The following is a 15,229-nucleotide window of genomic DNA, read 5'->3' as shown; positions in this document are numbered from 1 at the left end:
ACTGCTACCTAAAATCAATCTTTTAGTATAAACTTAAAAATCAATACCCACAAATTATCTTCTAATACAAGAATCATTCTGAATTCCAAAGTGAATCAAATTGAATCGAAGTGAATCAATTGCTTCTAAAATTTAGGATGATCTAACATATTCAAAGGAGAAGTAAGATTGATCCAAATCTGCCTACAAGAAGGTTGGAATACAAAACTTAGCTGGGTGCGATGGCACGTGTCTGTAATCCCAGCTACTCAGAAGGCTGAGGCAGGAGAATCGCTTGAACCCAGGAGGTGAAGATTGCAGTTAGCTGATATCGCGCCATTGCACTCCAGCCTGGTGACAGAGCAAGACTCTGCCTCAAAAAAAAGAAGGTTGGAGGCCAATAATGTTGCCTTTTACAGTTATGCAGAGAAATGAAAAACCTTGGGACTATGTCATACATACATAAATTTCTTTCCTTCTCCCAATAAACAATAGGCATTTAAAGTGTAAATGTGAAAGGGTTTTAAGTAAGAGTCAAAAAGCAAACAAAAGCAAAAAAAAGAAAAAAAAAGTAAAATGGCAAAAGCATTTTTTAAAATAGAAAGAAAGAAAGAAAAATGCGTAAGTCAACTGAAAAAAAAAAGCCTCATCTTCATTCAGTGCTTCTACCACCTCCCAATCGGTAAATTTATCGCAACAGCTGCGCTCATGCGAAAAAATCCTTAAAACATACCCAATATATATACAGATATAGCTATGTATATCTGTATATATATAATATATATATAAATTTTTATTTAAATAAAAAAGAAAGCTCGAATCCCAAGCCAATATGTGTATATCAAATCCTTGACCAGCCAGGTCTGTAGGGCATAATCAAATTCAATGTGAAATAGTATATAAACACGGTGCCTTGACTGGGCAAATTAAATAATTGCTACTCAAAAGAGTGTTCTGTTTGGACTCTCCTACTGGTAGGCAATGGCAGGACTGTATTACCCTTCCCACCCTCACCACCCATTTGTTTAAGTTAACAGTATGATGGACACAGAGCTTAGACTGAGGTTGTTATGACCTCAGCAGGAGTTAAGGGTTAAGAAAATAAGAAACAAGAAAAATATAAACTCTTGTTTTTACCCAACCAAAGCAATGCAGTAACTTATTACATAACCAGTGCTTTCTAATTTAGTAGTATAATCCAGAGAGGGAAACTGAAAAAATCAGGCAAATAGAGGGATGGAGAGGGCAACTATATCAAACAGCCCCCACTGAGCATGTTTTACAGGGTCATAGTTAAGCACAGACACATGGCATCAGAATATGTGCAGCGGAATTAAATAAAAACAAAAAATCCTTACTCTTTGCAACATTTTCGAGAAGAAACATTTTCAATATTGGGCAGCTAAATCTATGAAAAATGACTTCAAACTATTTCCTACCTACTTATACTAATGATTCTGGATAACAAGTGATCAATTCATAAACTATCCTTAAGACGAAATCACTTTACAAGTAAAACAAAAACATCTATTGAAATAATGTGGCTCTATTCATTTTAAGTTCAAATGAAGTGTTGCAGTTTTAAAACATAGTTGATTGTCCTTGTTTTTGAACATCTTATAATTTTAGCAAAAGTTTAATTTGAAAAGCACTGCTCCAAATTTCCAACTATGAGCTGAATGCAGGCAAAACACCAAACATGTATTTTCAATGCTAATAAGTTACAGTCAATTCTTAATCACCATTTATTTATTTATTTTTATTATTTTTTTTTGAGACAGAGTTTTGCTCGTTACCCATGCTGGAGTGCAATGGCGCGATCTAGGCTCACCGCAACCTCCGCCTCCTGGGTTCAAGCAATTCTCCTGCCTCAGCCTCCCAAGTAGCTGGGACTACAAGCACGCACCACCATGCCCAGCTAATTTTTGTGTCTTTAGTAGAGACGGGGTTTCACCATGTTGACCAGGATGGTCTTGATCTCTTGACCTCGTGATCCACCCACCTCAGCCTCCCAAAGTGCTGGGATTACAGGCTTGAGCCACCGCGCCTGGCCTCTTAATCACCATTTAAATCTAATTAAACTGAATCAGCTTTCTGATTGTATTAAGAGAATGCAAATGATCCTTAATATGAAAATAAGGACTTCAAAAATTGGTAATTCTCTCTCTGAAAAGTTAAAATAAAAACAAAAAATAAAACCTTCCTAAACAATCAAACAAAAGTTTCAATGTCAAGAAAAGCATTCCTATCCAATGAAACTAGTGATCTAGACAGGGATAAAAAATTCCAAATAACAGCTCTGGGAAACGATGGTTTGCTGCACATTTTCTAATAACTCAGTCTATTACTGTCTGTTTCTCAAGCACCGCGGAATTCTCCGAAAGCTGATGTTTTTGGTCTGTTTTAAGTTTATGGGGTGGTGAGAACTGATAAGGATTGGGGGTAAGGAATTATACACTGGGTATGTAATAATACCAAAATACAAGAAAAACCTACTTCATTAAGATCATACAATTAATCAAACAGAGTGTATATATAATATCTTTTTTTTTTAAAGCCCTGGATCCAAGGCGTCCAAAGTTATTAAAATAAAGTTCATTCACAGAACAAAAACAAATTTAATCTGAATTGCTTGCAGATACTGCTAATTCTCTTTTTCTTTAAATTAAAAAAATGCATTAATGTGAACTATGTGCAGGGTTTGTTTTTAGTAGTGGTGTTTGTGCACATTGCCTCTGGTGAATTTCCTGGATTTCTCTGACTGCTCTTAAGAGAAAAAGTTTAGAAGTTATCCATTCTTCTACCCCTATGGCCGACAAACTGATTAGGAGCAGAAGATAAAAGCAGGACTCTTCATATTTTAAGGAGCAGAACTGGGAGTAACTCCTGATCTCTGGGAGTCATTATTATCCCCTCCTCCCTCAGGATCCTCTGACAGGTTCAGAGAGCTGGTCTTGTTTGATAGGAGGCTGATATTCTCTTGCGTCAAGGCTGATCCATTTGGTACATCACTGTTGACATTTCAAAATTTTGAAAAAGGAGAGAAAAATGATTAGTACAATAAAATCAACAGGGCACATCATTTAGCATGATAAAAATATATATAAATGGTTTCCAAGTTTTAATCTACAGTCCCTTATCCATGTTTTAGCACAGGGTTAGCAAACTAAAGCTAGCCAGTGAGGTATGTATTTTTCTAACTAAAGTTTTATTAGAATATAGCCTGCTCATCTGTTTGACATACTATACACTGCTTTCAAACCACAGAGCAGAGCTGAGAATTGTAACAAAGACTGTAAGGCCCATACCTCAAAATACTCACTACCTGGCCTTTAAGAAAAAGTACTGATGCCTGATTTAGCAGGTTTGCTAGTATAAGAAATAATTTTGGGCTCATGCCTGTCATCTCAGCACTTTGGGGGGCCAAGGCAGGTGGATCTCTTGAGCTCAGAAGTTGGAGAACAGCCTGGCCAACATGGTGAAACCCTGTCTACTAAAAATACAAACATTAGCCTAGTGGTACGTGCCTGTAATTCCACCTACTTGGGAGGCAGAGGCACAAGAATTGCTTGAACCTGAGAGGCAGTGGCTGTAGTGAGCCAAGATTGCACCACTGTACTCCAGCCTGAGTAACAGAGTGAGATTTTGTCTCAAAAAACCCCCCAAAAACAAAAATTGAATCCAAAATAATACATGAATTAAAAATAGTCAAAACCCAAGCCTGAAAGCATTAGAAATTTTTGTTATTTATTGTCAGGAGGGTAATTTAGGACTATGCATTCCAAAGCCTCAAAATATCCTTAGAAAATAATTTAAGATATGAAAACAAAGCATTAATTGTAATGCTGTTTATTGTAGGGTTGTTCATGGTAGTTGATATGTATCCTTCCATAGCTGCATAATAATACTGGAGGATACAGACTAGACTAAATTTGCTGGGCACGGTGGCTCATGCCAGCTCACACCTGTAATCCCAGCACTTTGGGAAGCCACGGCGGGTGGAGTTTGAGACCAACATGGGGAAACCCCGTCTCTACCAAAAATACAAAAATTAGCCGGGTGTGGTGGTGGGCGCCTTTAATCCCAGCTACTCAGCAGGCTGAGGCAGGAGAATTCCCAGAACCGGGGAGGCGGAGGTTGCAGTGAGCCGAGATCGCGCCACTGCACTCCAGCCTGGGTGACAGGGCGAGACTCCGCCTCAAAAACAAAACAAGAATAGACTGAATTAAAAACCAGGCACGTGGAGTGCTGGGTTTGTAAAACTAGCAAGAGACTAAATGCCCACACTTTAAAAAGACTGGAAAGATAATACACCAAAATGTTAACAAGGGGTATCGCTGCCTATTGGAATTAGGGGCAATTTTAAAATTTGCTCTTTTCTAAAACTTTCCATTTCCTAAAGCTTATTTTTTATAACATATTTAAGATGGGGGAGTTATTTTTTGTGTTTTCTTTTTTTTACGTTGAGCATATAATACTTTTATAATGTAAAGATATAAGGCTGTGTTCGAAATAAATTTAAAAACATGGGGAAGATGGAAATATAACCAGAAATTTTTCTTTGTTAGGTATTAACAGACAATTCAACCTTGGGTCTGTTCTAAGTTTTGTAACTCCAGATTTATGCAAAATATACTTTTAATGTACACAGAATAATGTTATTTTAAGAATAAAATATTGAATTGCAGCTCTCAGTCGAAGCGCAGAGAACTAGAGAACGCCACACTTTCAGACAAATTCTGGTCGCTCACGGAGCAGAAGATCCCCAGTGGAGGAACCACATGGGTCGCCAGCGTGACTCTTGTGGCCGGCGCAGAGGCTTCGCCTGCACCCCGGCTCGGCAGCTCTCGGAGCAGAGTAAACAGGGCCGGCTCCCCTTCTGACCGAGGTTTGGAGGACCCACATGGGTCCCCAGCACGACTCCTGAGACCGGCGCAGCGGCTCTGACGGCACCTCAGCGCGGCAGCTCTCTGCGTAGAGTAAACGAGACTGGTTCCCCTTTTGACCGAGGTTTGGAGCCAGGGAAAGGCAGAGTCGCCCATTACGGACACAAGAAGGAAGCCAGACAGGAGAATCCTGGGCAGAAAAGCACCATCAGTCTTAACGCCGCCGTTCTGGCCCTGGGAACTAACAACTTGGACGTCCAATCAAGAGACCTAATCTGAAAGTAGGTAATTTAAAAGACGACAGGAGGATAAATTTACAATCATGGGAAGAAACCAGCGTAAAAAGGCTAAGAATACTCAAAATCAGAACGCCTCTCCCTCTAAAGATGATCACAGTTCCACATCAACAATGGAACAAGGCTTGATGGAGAATGAGCGCATCCCAATGACAGAATCACTCTTCAAGGAATGGATAATAAGAAACTTCTGTGAGTTAAAAGAACATGTTGTAGCCCAACGTAAAGAAACTAGGAACTTTGAAAAAAGGTTTGATGAAATCCTATTGAGAATAGACAACTTAGAGCGGAGTATGAGTGAATTAATGGAACTGAAGAATACAATACAGGAACTCCAAGAAGTATGCACAGGTTTAAACACTCGAATTGTTCAAGCAGAAGAAAGGATAACAGAGGTCAAAGTCCAACTTAATGAAAGAAAGCAAGAAGACAAGATTAGAGAAAAAAGGATAAAAAGGAATGAGCAAAGTCTCCAAGAAATGTGGGACTATGTGAAAAGACCAAATTTATGTTTGATAGGTGTACCTGAATGCGACGGAGAGAATGAATCCAAGCTGGAAAATACCCTTCAGGATATTATTCAGGAAAATTTTCCTGAACTAGCAAAGCAGGTCAATATTCAACCCCAGGTAATACAGAGAACACCACAAAGATATTTCTCAAGAAGAGCAACCCCAAGGCACATAATCGTTAGATTCACCAGGGTTGAAACGAAGGAGAAAATACTAAGGGCAGCCAGAGAGAAAGGTTACCCACAAAGGCAAGCCTATCAGACTTACAGCAGATCTCTCAGCAGAAACTCTACAAGCCAGAAGAGAGTGGGAGCCAATATTCAACATCCTCAAAGAACAGAACCTTTAGCCCAGCCGAACTAAGCTCCACAACTGAAGGAAAAATAAAATCTTTTATGAACAAGCAAGTACTCAGAGATTTTATTACCACCAGGCCTGCTTTACAAGAGCTTCTGAAAGAGGCATTACACACAGAAAGAAACAACCAATATTAGCCTTACTAAAAATATACCAAAAAGTAAAGAGCACCAACATAAAGAAGAATTTACACCAACGAATGGATAAAACAGCCAGTTAACATCAAATGGCAGTAACCCTAAATTTAAATTGACTAAATCCCCCAATCAAAAGACACAGCCAAAACCCAACGGCATGTTACATCCAGACCTGTTTCACATGCAAGGATACACAAAGACTCAAAACAAAGGAATGGAGAAAGATTTACCAACCAAATGGAGAGCAAAAATAAATAATAAATAAAAAGCAGGAGTTGCAATTCTCGTATTGGATAAAATAGATTTTAAAGCAACAAAGATATAGTGGTAAAAGGATCAATGCAACAACAAGAGCTAACGATCATAACACCCAGATACATACAGACTTAGATTCAATGAGACAGAAAATTAATAAGGATATCAAGGACTCGAACTCAAATCTGGAACAAGTAAACTTAATAAATATTCATAGAGCTCTCCACTTCAAATACATAAAATATACATTCTTGTCAATACCACATCACACCTACTCATAGGTTTAAATGAAACATTGATTGGCCATTATTAATACCCATTTTTTTTCAGAATAAAGCAATATTTCCGTTTACCCTCCCTCTCTCTCTCTTCCTCTTTCTTTCTCTCCTTTACTCATTTTTTTTTCTTTCCTTCTCTCAAAAAAAAAAAAATAAACTTGTAAACCTCTAGATCCAGGTCGGCAATGTCTCTCTCATTGTTTGAATTCCTTCCCTTCCCTTCCCTCCCTCCCTCCCTTCCCCCTTCCCTCCCTAAAAAAAAAAAAAAAAAAAAGAATAAAATATTTGTGAGGGTACTTCTGATATGACTGGATAATATAATAATTTCTCTTTTGTCTGTTATTTAGTATGGCTTGAAAATCCCCTCTTTATTTATTATTATTTTTTACTGTGATATCATCATTAATTTTTTTAATTAAAAAAAATTTTTTTTTAATCTCTGTTTCTTTATTATTATTTTTTTTTACTGTAGTATCATCAATTTTTTTTTTTAATTAAAAAATTTTTTTTAGACAATCTCCTTTTCTTTACCTGAATGTCAATGTAAGGTCCTCAGCCGGAACCTTGTTTTGTGGTTCTGGTTGTCCATTTTCTGCTTGTTTACTTGCATTCAATTTGCTTTTCATGTCCAGAGAACACTGGTTTTCCTTTGAAAGATAAGGAAATAAAATTCTATTAAATGGTGTTAGTGGGACAGACCAAATTACAAATAATACAAAGTGATGATCCAGAAATCATATTTAGTTTTGTAAATAACCAAAGAAACTGGCAGACTAAAAGAGTGACATACATAAAAACATAACAGAATACAACCCACTTGCTCACTAAACATGCTGGACAGTAAGAAAGGCAATGCCTCAAACATGAAAAAAATTTTCACAGAAAAAAACAATGACCTAGAAAAGTGGCCGGGCACAGTGGCTCACGCCTGTAATACCAGCACTTTGGGAGGCCGAGGTGGGCAGACTGCCTGAGGTCAGGAGTTTGAGACCAGCCTGGCCAAAATGGCAAAAACCCCATCTCTACTAAAAATACAAAAATCAGCCGGGCATGGTGGTGCATGCCTGTAATCCCAGCTACTCAGGAGGCTGAGGAGGGTGAATCACTCAAACCCAGAAGATGGAAGTTGCAGTGAGCTGAGATTGCACCCCTGCACTCCAGCCTAGATGACAGAGTGAGACTTGGTCTCAAAAAAAAAAAAAAAAAAGTAAACCCAAGTACAATAAATATTTATAACATACTTACTAAAAGCAAAAAAACCCTGCAAACTCAATTTATTTCCTTAGAAAAATTATAAAAACTATGCAACAAAAAATATCAAATATCATGCAACCTAAGGAACCCCATAAGATTCAAAATTTAGTAAAATGAATGTCTGTGCACTATGAAGCAAACCCTAAGCATATTAATGAATATAGTTCCACAGGAAAGAATGTGCAGTTTGAATATCACTCATAGCAAAAATAAGTCATCATTATAAAGGCTACAAAACTAGAATGTTATTTAGTCAATATACCTTTATATAACATGTTGTTATTGCAAAATAGTAAACACCATCCTATTTGCTTTCCTAATCAGTATGCTAAACAGAAATTTAAAAACTTCCAGTAAGTTCTTAAAGAACCATTAAAACCTTGTTTTCTCTAAAAGTTCATGAAGAATTCTAAGACAAAGAACACACCAAACAAAAGAGATCGAGAAGAGGAATGATAAAATAGGAAAGTAGCCCACCAGCTTGAGAATTATTTTAAATATTAACCACTCATCAGAGTGTCTTGAAGTGATGATTCTGTAGCTCCAGATAATTCTAGAGCCACATGAAAGATTTCATTTCACCTTCCCCCTCTTTTCCCTGTGTAACACTCACCATACTCAGTTCTCGTGTTCTCTTCCCGATTTCCCTTTCCACCTGGTGCAGTTCCAAGCTCAACTGCTCACTTGAGATCATTCCAGGCCATTTTGGGGGTTGTGGTGGCGGAGGCTGTGACTGGCCTGCCAGGGCGTTTGCCTCCCTCTGCAACACCAGCCTGTTACTAACAGCCTAGTGCATAAAGCCAAGCACACAGAAAACTCAACACACTTCACACCATGCACAGAATAACCAGGCTCAATTCCAGACCACAGCCTTAAGTAGCGTATCACCCAGCTATTTGCAACAAAAATAATGCAACTGTAAGGCACTGTTCTCTTTGAGTACTGTTTGAATAAAAAAAAAAGAACAAAACAGGGACATTTAAATTTAGTAAACAGTAATTTCATCTTAAATTGCTTTTATTTTCTGATCTGAAAGAGAAGTTGGCTACATACACATGGTGGCTCATGCCTTTAATTCCAGCACTTTGGGAATTAAAAGGGAGGGTGAGGCAGGAGGATCATTTGAGGCTAGGAATTTGAGACCCACCTGGGCAACATTATCCAGACCTCACCTCTACCAAAAAAAAAAAAATTACCCTGGCATGGTGGCGTGTACCTGTAGTCCTAGCTACTAAGGATCACTTGAGCCCAGGAGTTTAAGATTACAGTGAGCTGTGATCATGCCACTGCACTCCATGCACTCCAGCCTGGAAGACAGCCTGAGACCCTGTCTCTCAAAAAAAAAAAAAAAAAGGAAATGGAAAAAAACAAGTCAACTACAAATGTGCATCTTTCCTCCTGTTTTTATTGGTAATTTTCTCCGAAGTAAATCCTATAACTAATTTTCAGTGAAACCTCAGTCATGGCAAGGACTTTTAACTGTACTGAGTTAAATTATGCGGTAAATTTCTAAACAATACAGATAGTCTTTTTGGACAGAAAATGCACCTAAAAACTTTAAGACAAAAAACTATGCATTTGAGGATATAGAGTAATGTCTTATTGGGTTGAAGGTCTGAATCTTTTAAGAATGCCATAAGCAAACATAGCATTCTGTTTCTATGGCAGGAATCAGCAAGACGTTTTGAATCAATGTAAATAAGCAATAGCAAAAGCAGACAAAATCTAAATATTACATAGATTTTTAAGATTTCTAACTAATTGCTCACATAGGGGCACAAGCCAGCTGTATGTTCCAAATACAATCTCCACTAGTCTTCCTAATAAGAAAGTCTGTCTTAAAACTTTTTTTTTCCCCAAAGTGATGGCTTACTTATTATGAGAGATTATGGTGGAAAGACAGACTAATGTTCTAACAGTACCATTTTTTCCTCCAGATAGGATAATGTATTTATCACTAGAATGTCTTCAGTTTTCCATATTCAAAGAATATGTTCCAATGTAAAGGATGATGTAGAAACAAAATCTAGTCTTGCTTATGTGGCACTTAAAAAGATTAAAAAAAATTTTTTTTTTTTTTTAAAGACAGGGTCTCACTTTATTGCCCAGGCTGGAGTACAGTGGCACCACCAGGGCTCACTGCAGCCTCAACCTCCCTGGGCTCAGGTGATCCTGCTGCCCTCAGCCTCCTGAGTAGCTAAGACTACAGGTGTGTGCTAACATGCCTGGCTAACTCTTGCACTTTTTGTAATGGTGAGATTTTGCCATGTTACCCAGACGGGTCTCAAACTCCTGAGCTGAAGTTATCTGCCTGCTTTGGCCTCCCAAAGTGCTGAGATTATAAGCATGAGCCACCGTGTCCAGCCAGATTTTAAAAATTCTTTAATTTTGTTTTCCTAAGTGTCAGGCAGCATGATGGAAAAGAACACTTAATTTGGAGTATGAAGAGTTGGGTTCATGTTTAAATCTCTGAGGAACTCATATACTTCAATCAAAAAAGGAGGACAATACCACCTGCCTAAGTCACCTATCAGGAATATTGTAAGGGTCAAATAAAATACATGGTAGTGATTTTTAAATTGTAAAGAACTACATTAATGAAAAGTGTTATTATTCTTATTATATTGGAACTATGTTTTATTTTTTAATTCAAAGCTCTAAGCTACTTTTTAAAAGATTTATAAAAGCTGAGGCTTCAGGGAAATAAAAAAAATTCTAAAGTTGAATGTATTTGTTGATAAAAAACAGTTTACTTTAAACTTAAATGTGGCCAGTCGTGGTAGCTCATGTCTGTAATCCCAGCACTTTGGGAGGCCGAAGCAGGTGGGTCACTGGAGGTCAGGAGCTCAAAACCAGCCTGGCCAACATGGTGAAACCCTGTCTCTACTAAAAATACAAAAATTAGCTGGGTATGGTGGTGTACACCTGTAATCCCAGCTACTAGAAAGGCTGAGGTAAGAGAGTTGCATGAACCCAGGAGGCAGAGGCTGCAGTGAGTGGAGATCATGACACTGCACTCCAGCCTGGGTGACAGAGCAATACTCTCTCTCAAAAAAACAAAACCAACAAAAACCTTCAATGTGCCATAAGGGAATATAAGCCCCTGTTGGGAAATTTTAGGTAATCCGTTTTCTATTCTTAGGTAGTAGAAATTTTAAGTTTTCTATTTTCCCAGAACTAAATGCAATATTAAATTTGTTAAAGAATGAACACCTAAACTAACTCCTAAGAAACAGACCTTAAAGTTTTGTGTTTACAGTACCTCAAAAGTTCCTGTTTAAAATCTCTGAGATCCCTTCAAAAATTGGAATAAAAATGGCTCTCTAGGCTGGTACCTCTAGTCCACGTAGCTGGGTCTGCTGGCTAATCTGATGGTTCAATTGCTGCAATTCTAGTCGTAGCTGTTCTCTCTCAGCAGATGGAAGGGGTTTTCCATGACTGGCCACTTCTGACATAGATATTCTCTCCCTTTGTTTAGAAAGAAAGTGTGAAGCAAATTTTAATATTTTATTTTGTTAAAATATTACTAACCAGAAAAACAAAGAGAAGTTGCGTCATTTTAAAGGTTTCTACATGTTTGTTCAAGTAAAAAGAATGACTCATACCTCTCACTGAAGTGTCCCTGAGAAGGTATGTTTTGATGAGGTGAATATGGAGAACCTCCCCAGCCACTGTGGGTTCCATATGGACTATAATCTGTAAGAGAATGATTTATTATGGTATGATGTAATTCATTGATTCGATTCTTCTTTAAGGTACTCATAATCTAAAAGAAATCTTTGAATTAATTATATAGATGTCTGGTATCTACCCCAAATGACCAGATTTTTAAAATTCCTAAACTTTGTTTTTCTAAATGTCAGGCAGCATGACGCTAGGTGCTGATAGATGTTTGTTTCTTCCCCAATGAACTTTCAGTCTTTGTAGTTTTTCTTCTAGATTACTGTATAATGAAAATGCTATTCCCCCAAATAGCAATGAAGTTATATGGGGTGGGGTGGGGGGAATGGAAGAAACATTAAGAAAGCTTCATATGTAGACATTTAATTTCAGTTTATGTACCTAAAATTCTCTAGGTTATAAATACCTTTCTTACTGGAATGATTCCATGGAAAGTTTGACCATTACTGCCTTGCAAGATTACTAAAAACACTGATAGTAAATGGGGGCAGGGGTAATGCTGAAAGCCAAGATGATGAACCTTTTGGTCAGCTTACCTCTGAGATTCTTACCTGAAATGTTAATAGGCTTTGTAGGAGCTCCCTGAGGTGCCACAGCCTGCATTGGACCAGCACCCTGATATATAGTTTTGGAAGTTCGTGAGATGGCACCAAACCGAGACACTGTTGGTCGGTCTCCAAACGGGATGAGGTCATCATCACTGGTTTCTGCTGCTCTTCTCTGAAGATCTAATCGTTGGTCCCTCATTCCTTTACTCTCCACATTCTGATAAAAAAGCAAAATGAGAAATCCACCCTACACTCAGATCTCTCTGTAACCTAATTTTTTCTATATCTGTAATATGGTTAAAGAAGAGTACAACACTCTTACTGGTAAGACTAAAATCATTAGTTACCTTTGGTTGTTTTTATATAACACTTGTTTTTAAACCTCTGAGGTAAGGGAAAACAGGGTCTCACTCTGTCACCTAGGCTGGAATGTAGGGACACTATCATGACTCACTGTATCCTCAACCTCCCAGGCTCCAGTGATCCTCCCACCTCAGCCTCCCAGACAGCTGGGACTACAGGCATGCACCACCACACCCAGCTAATTTTTATTATTATTATTATTTATAGAGATGAGGTCTCCCTGTGTTGACCAGGCTGGTCTCAAACTCCTGGGCTCAAGCAATCATGCTGCCCCTGCCTCCCAAAGTGCTGGGATTACAGGTATAAACCACTGCACCTGGCCTAAGAAATGTATTTTTAAAGTTCATGGGAGGCCACTGTTTTGGACTAAGCTTCCGCACTAAGCCCCAACACACCAAATCAAATTAGAATGTAGTCACATGTGCTAGATGCCAGAAAATCAAACTGAATTCGAAAATGGGCCAGTTTTGGTTGGCCACGGTGGCTCATGCCTGTATAATCCCAGTACTTTGGGAGGCGGAGGCAGGTGGATCATGCGATTAGGAGAACGAGACCATCCCGGCCAACATGATGAAACTCCGTCTTTACCAAAATACAATTAAAAAAAAAAATTAGCCGGGCGTAGTGACACGCACCTGTAATCCCAGCTACTTGGGAGGCTGAGGCAGGGGAATCGCTTGAACCCAGGAGGCAGAGGTTGCAGTAGGCCAAGATTGCACCAATGCATATCAGCCTGACAAGAGTGAGACTCTGTCTCAAAAAAAGGAAAAAAAAAGAAGAAAATGGGCCAGTTTTCCAAAAACAGGAGATTCATAGCCTCAATAAGAGGACCACTCAATTTGAACTGGCATCATAAGCCCTTCTGCTTTAATCCTGTAAGAAAATTAACTTTGAAACAACTGATCTGAGCTTTGTTCCTTTTCTCTGTTTAGCTCATTAGAGTATCTTTCTATTTTCATATATGGAATGCTTCCTGATTAGTCAATCACTTAAAAGCCAATTCAATCTTTAAAAATATATACATATAATGACCCAGTATATATATGCATACAAATATATATTTATCCCTATACGTTACACACATATTTTATATACACACACACACACACACACACACACACACATAAATATATAATTTGTATGCACATTAACATTTGAGAAATACTGGATTAGACTTCTTTCACCTATTTGGGAGGTTTTCAATTACCTCTAGATTGGATTGAAACTTTGTTTGATTTTGAGACAGTGTTCTGCTGTCACCAGTTGGAGTGCAGTGGCCTATGAGCCTCAACCTCCTGGGCTCAAGTGATCCTCCTGCCTCAGCTTCTCAAATAGCTGAGACCACAGGTGCCTATCACCACACCTGGCTAAAAATTTCTTGAAGAGATGGGGTTGCTATGTTGCCAGGCTGGTCTTCAACTCCTGGGCTCTAACAATCCTCCCACTTCGGCCTCCCAAAGTGCTGGGGTTACGTCTGGCCCAAACTTTTTTATTCTTTACTGATTTAAGAAAATGAGTTTTATTTTGCTAATACTCGTGTTACTGTATTATAACCCTTTCTGAAAGCCAAGTACAAAGCAAAGATTCCTGCCTAACTTCCCCTCATTTCATTCCAGTAAGAGCTTTACTGCAGCCTAAAAATAATGCTTCCCTAATCCGACCACAAAACAAATAAATAAAAGTAAAGGTTTATTTTGCTTTTTCTTCCTCTAAAACTCTCAATCTTGGGGGTGAAGGGAGGTTGGCACCTAATCGTATTTATGTTATTAGATATCACTTCACTCATTTACAGTAGTTATCAGCATCCAAATTTTTTTTATTATAAATATTGGTCTTAACCATTTGGAAAAGTATTTATGAAAATCTATATAACAATCTAGGAAACCTCTTTCAGAGTTAATAAGGACAAATGGGTTAAAAAAATAATAGTGAAGGCATATCTTTCAACCCAGCAATACCATTTTTTATTTTGTGGGATGGAGTCTCACTCTGTCGCTTAGACTGGACTATAGTGGTGCAGTCTTGGCTGACTGCAACCTCTGCCTCCCAGGTTCAAGTGAATTTCTTGCCTCAGCCTCCTAAGTAGCTGGGATTACAGGCGCCCCCCTACCACGCCCAGCTAATTTTTGTGTATTTAATAGAGCTGAGGTTTCACCATGTTGGCCAGGCTGGTCTCAAATTCCTGACCTCAAGTGATCTGCCTGCCTTGGCCTCTGAAAGCGTGAGCCACCGCACCTGGCCAGCAATACCACCATTTCTAAGCGTAACTTTTACACATGTGAAGACATAGTGCACTCCAGCCTGGGTGACAGAGTGGGATGCTATCTCAAAAAAAAAAAAAAGAGGACACATCTTAAAAGCAATGCTGAGTGAAAATATCAGCTGAAGTGTTTAATTTACATAAGGTCTATAAACATATAAAACAACACCGTTTAGAAATAGTATATTATTATTCATGGCCAGGCACAGTGGCTCACACCTCTAACTCCAGCACTTTCAGAAACCAAAGCAGGAGAATCGCTTGAGCCCAGGAGGTGGATGTAACTACTTCTTGAAAATTTTATTACTTTAAAAAATAAAAAGACAATTAAGATACTACCCAGGTAGGACAGCTCATGCCTGTAATCCCAGCACTTTGGGAGGCAGAGGCCGGAGGATTGCTTGAGGCCAGGAGTGTAAGATC

At 38.5% G+C, this 15,229-nt stretch overlaps 1 protein-coding gene across 4 annotated transcripts in view; it reads right to left on the bottom strand.

Moving 5' to 3' along the window:
- Positions 1-1,901: 1,901 nt before the first annotated feature.
- Positions 1,902-15,229, bottom strand: part of RC3H1 (ring finger and CCCH-type domains 1) — a 54,131-nt gene continuing 40,803 nt past the window's right edge. For 2 of the 4 annotated variants that reach the window (XM_008984986.5, XM_017966084.4), the window contains 6 exons: positions 12,187-12,400; positions 11,560-11,650; positions 11,290-11,422; positions 8,568-8,741; positions 7,232-7,347; positions 1,902-2,990 (listed from right to left, as the gene is read on the bottom strand). In XM_008984986.5, coding sequence (XP_008983234.1) covers positions 2,840-2,990; positions 7,232-7,347; positions 8,568-8,741; positions 11,290-11,422; positions 11,560-11,650; positions 12,187-12,400 — 879 coding nt within the window. In that variant the 3' untranslated portion in view covers positions 1,902-2,839. The remainder of the gene's footprint in view (positions 2,991-7,231; positions 7,348-8,567; positions 8,742-11,289; positions 11,423-11,559; positions 11,651-12,186; positions 12,401-15,229) is intronic. The other 2 variants (XM_002760351.7, XM_078356267.1) reach the window with 1 other exon arrangement.

This window comes from Callithrix jacchus, chromosome 18 (assembly GCF_049354715.1).
Source record: "Callithrix jacchus isolate 240 chromosome 18, calJac240_pri, whole genome shotgun sequence".
Classification (NCBI taxonomy): Eukaryota; Metazoa; Chordata; class Mammalia; order Primates; family Cebidae; genus Callithrix; species Callithrix jacchus.
This window is presented reverse-complemented; position numbering and strand designations above follow the sequence as displayed.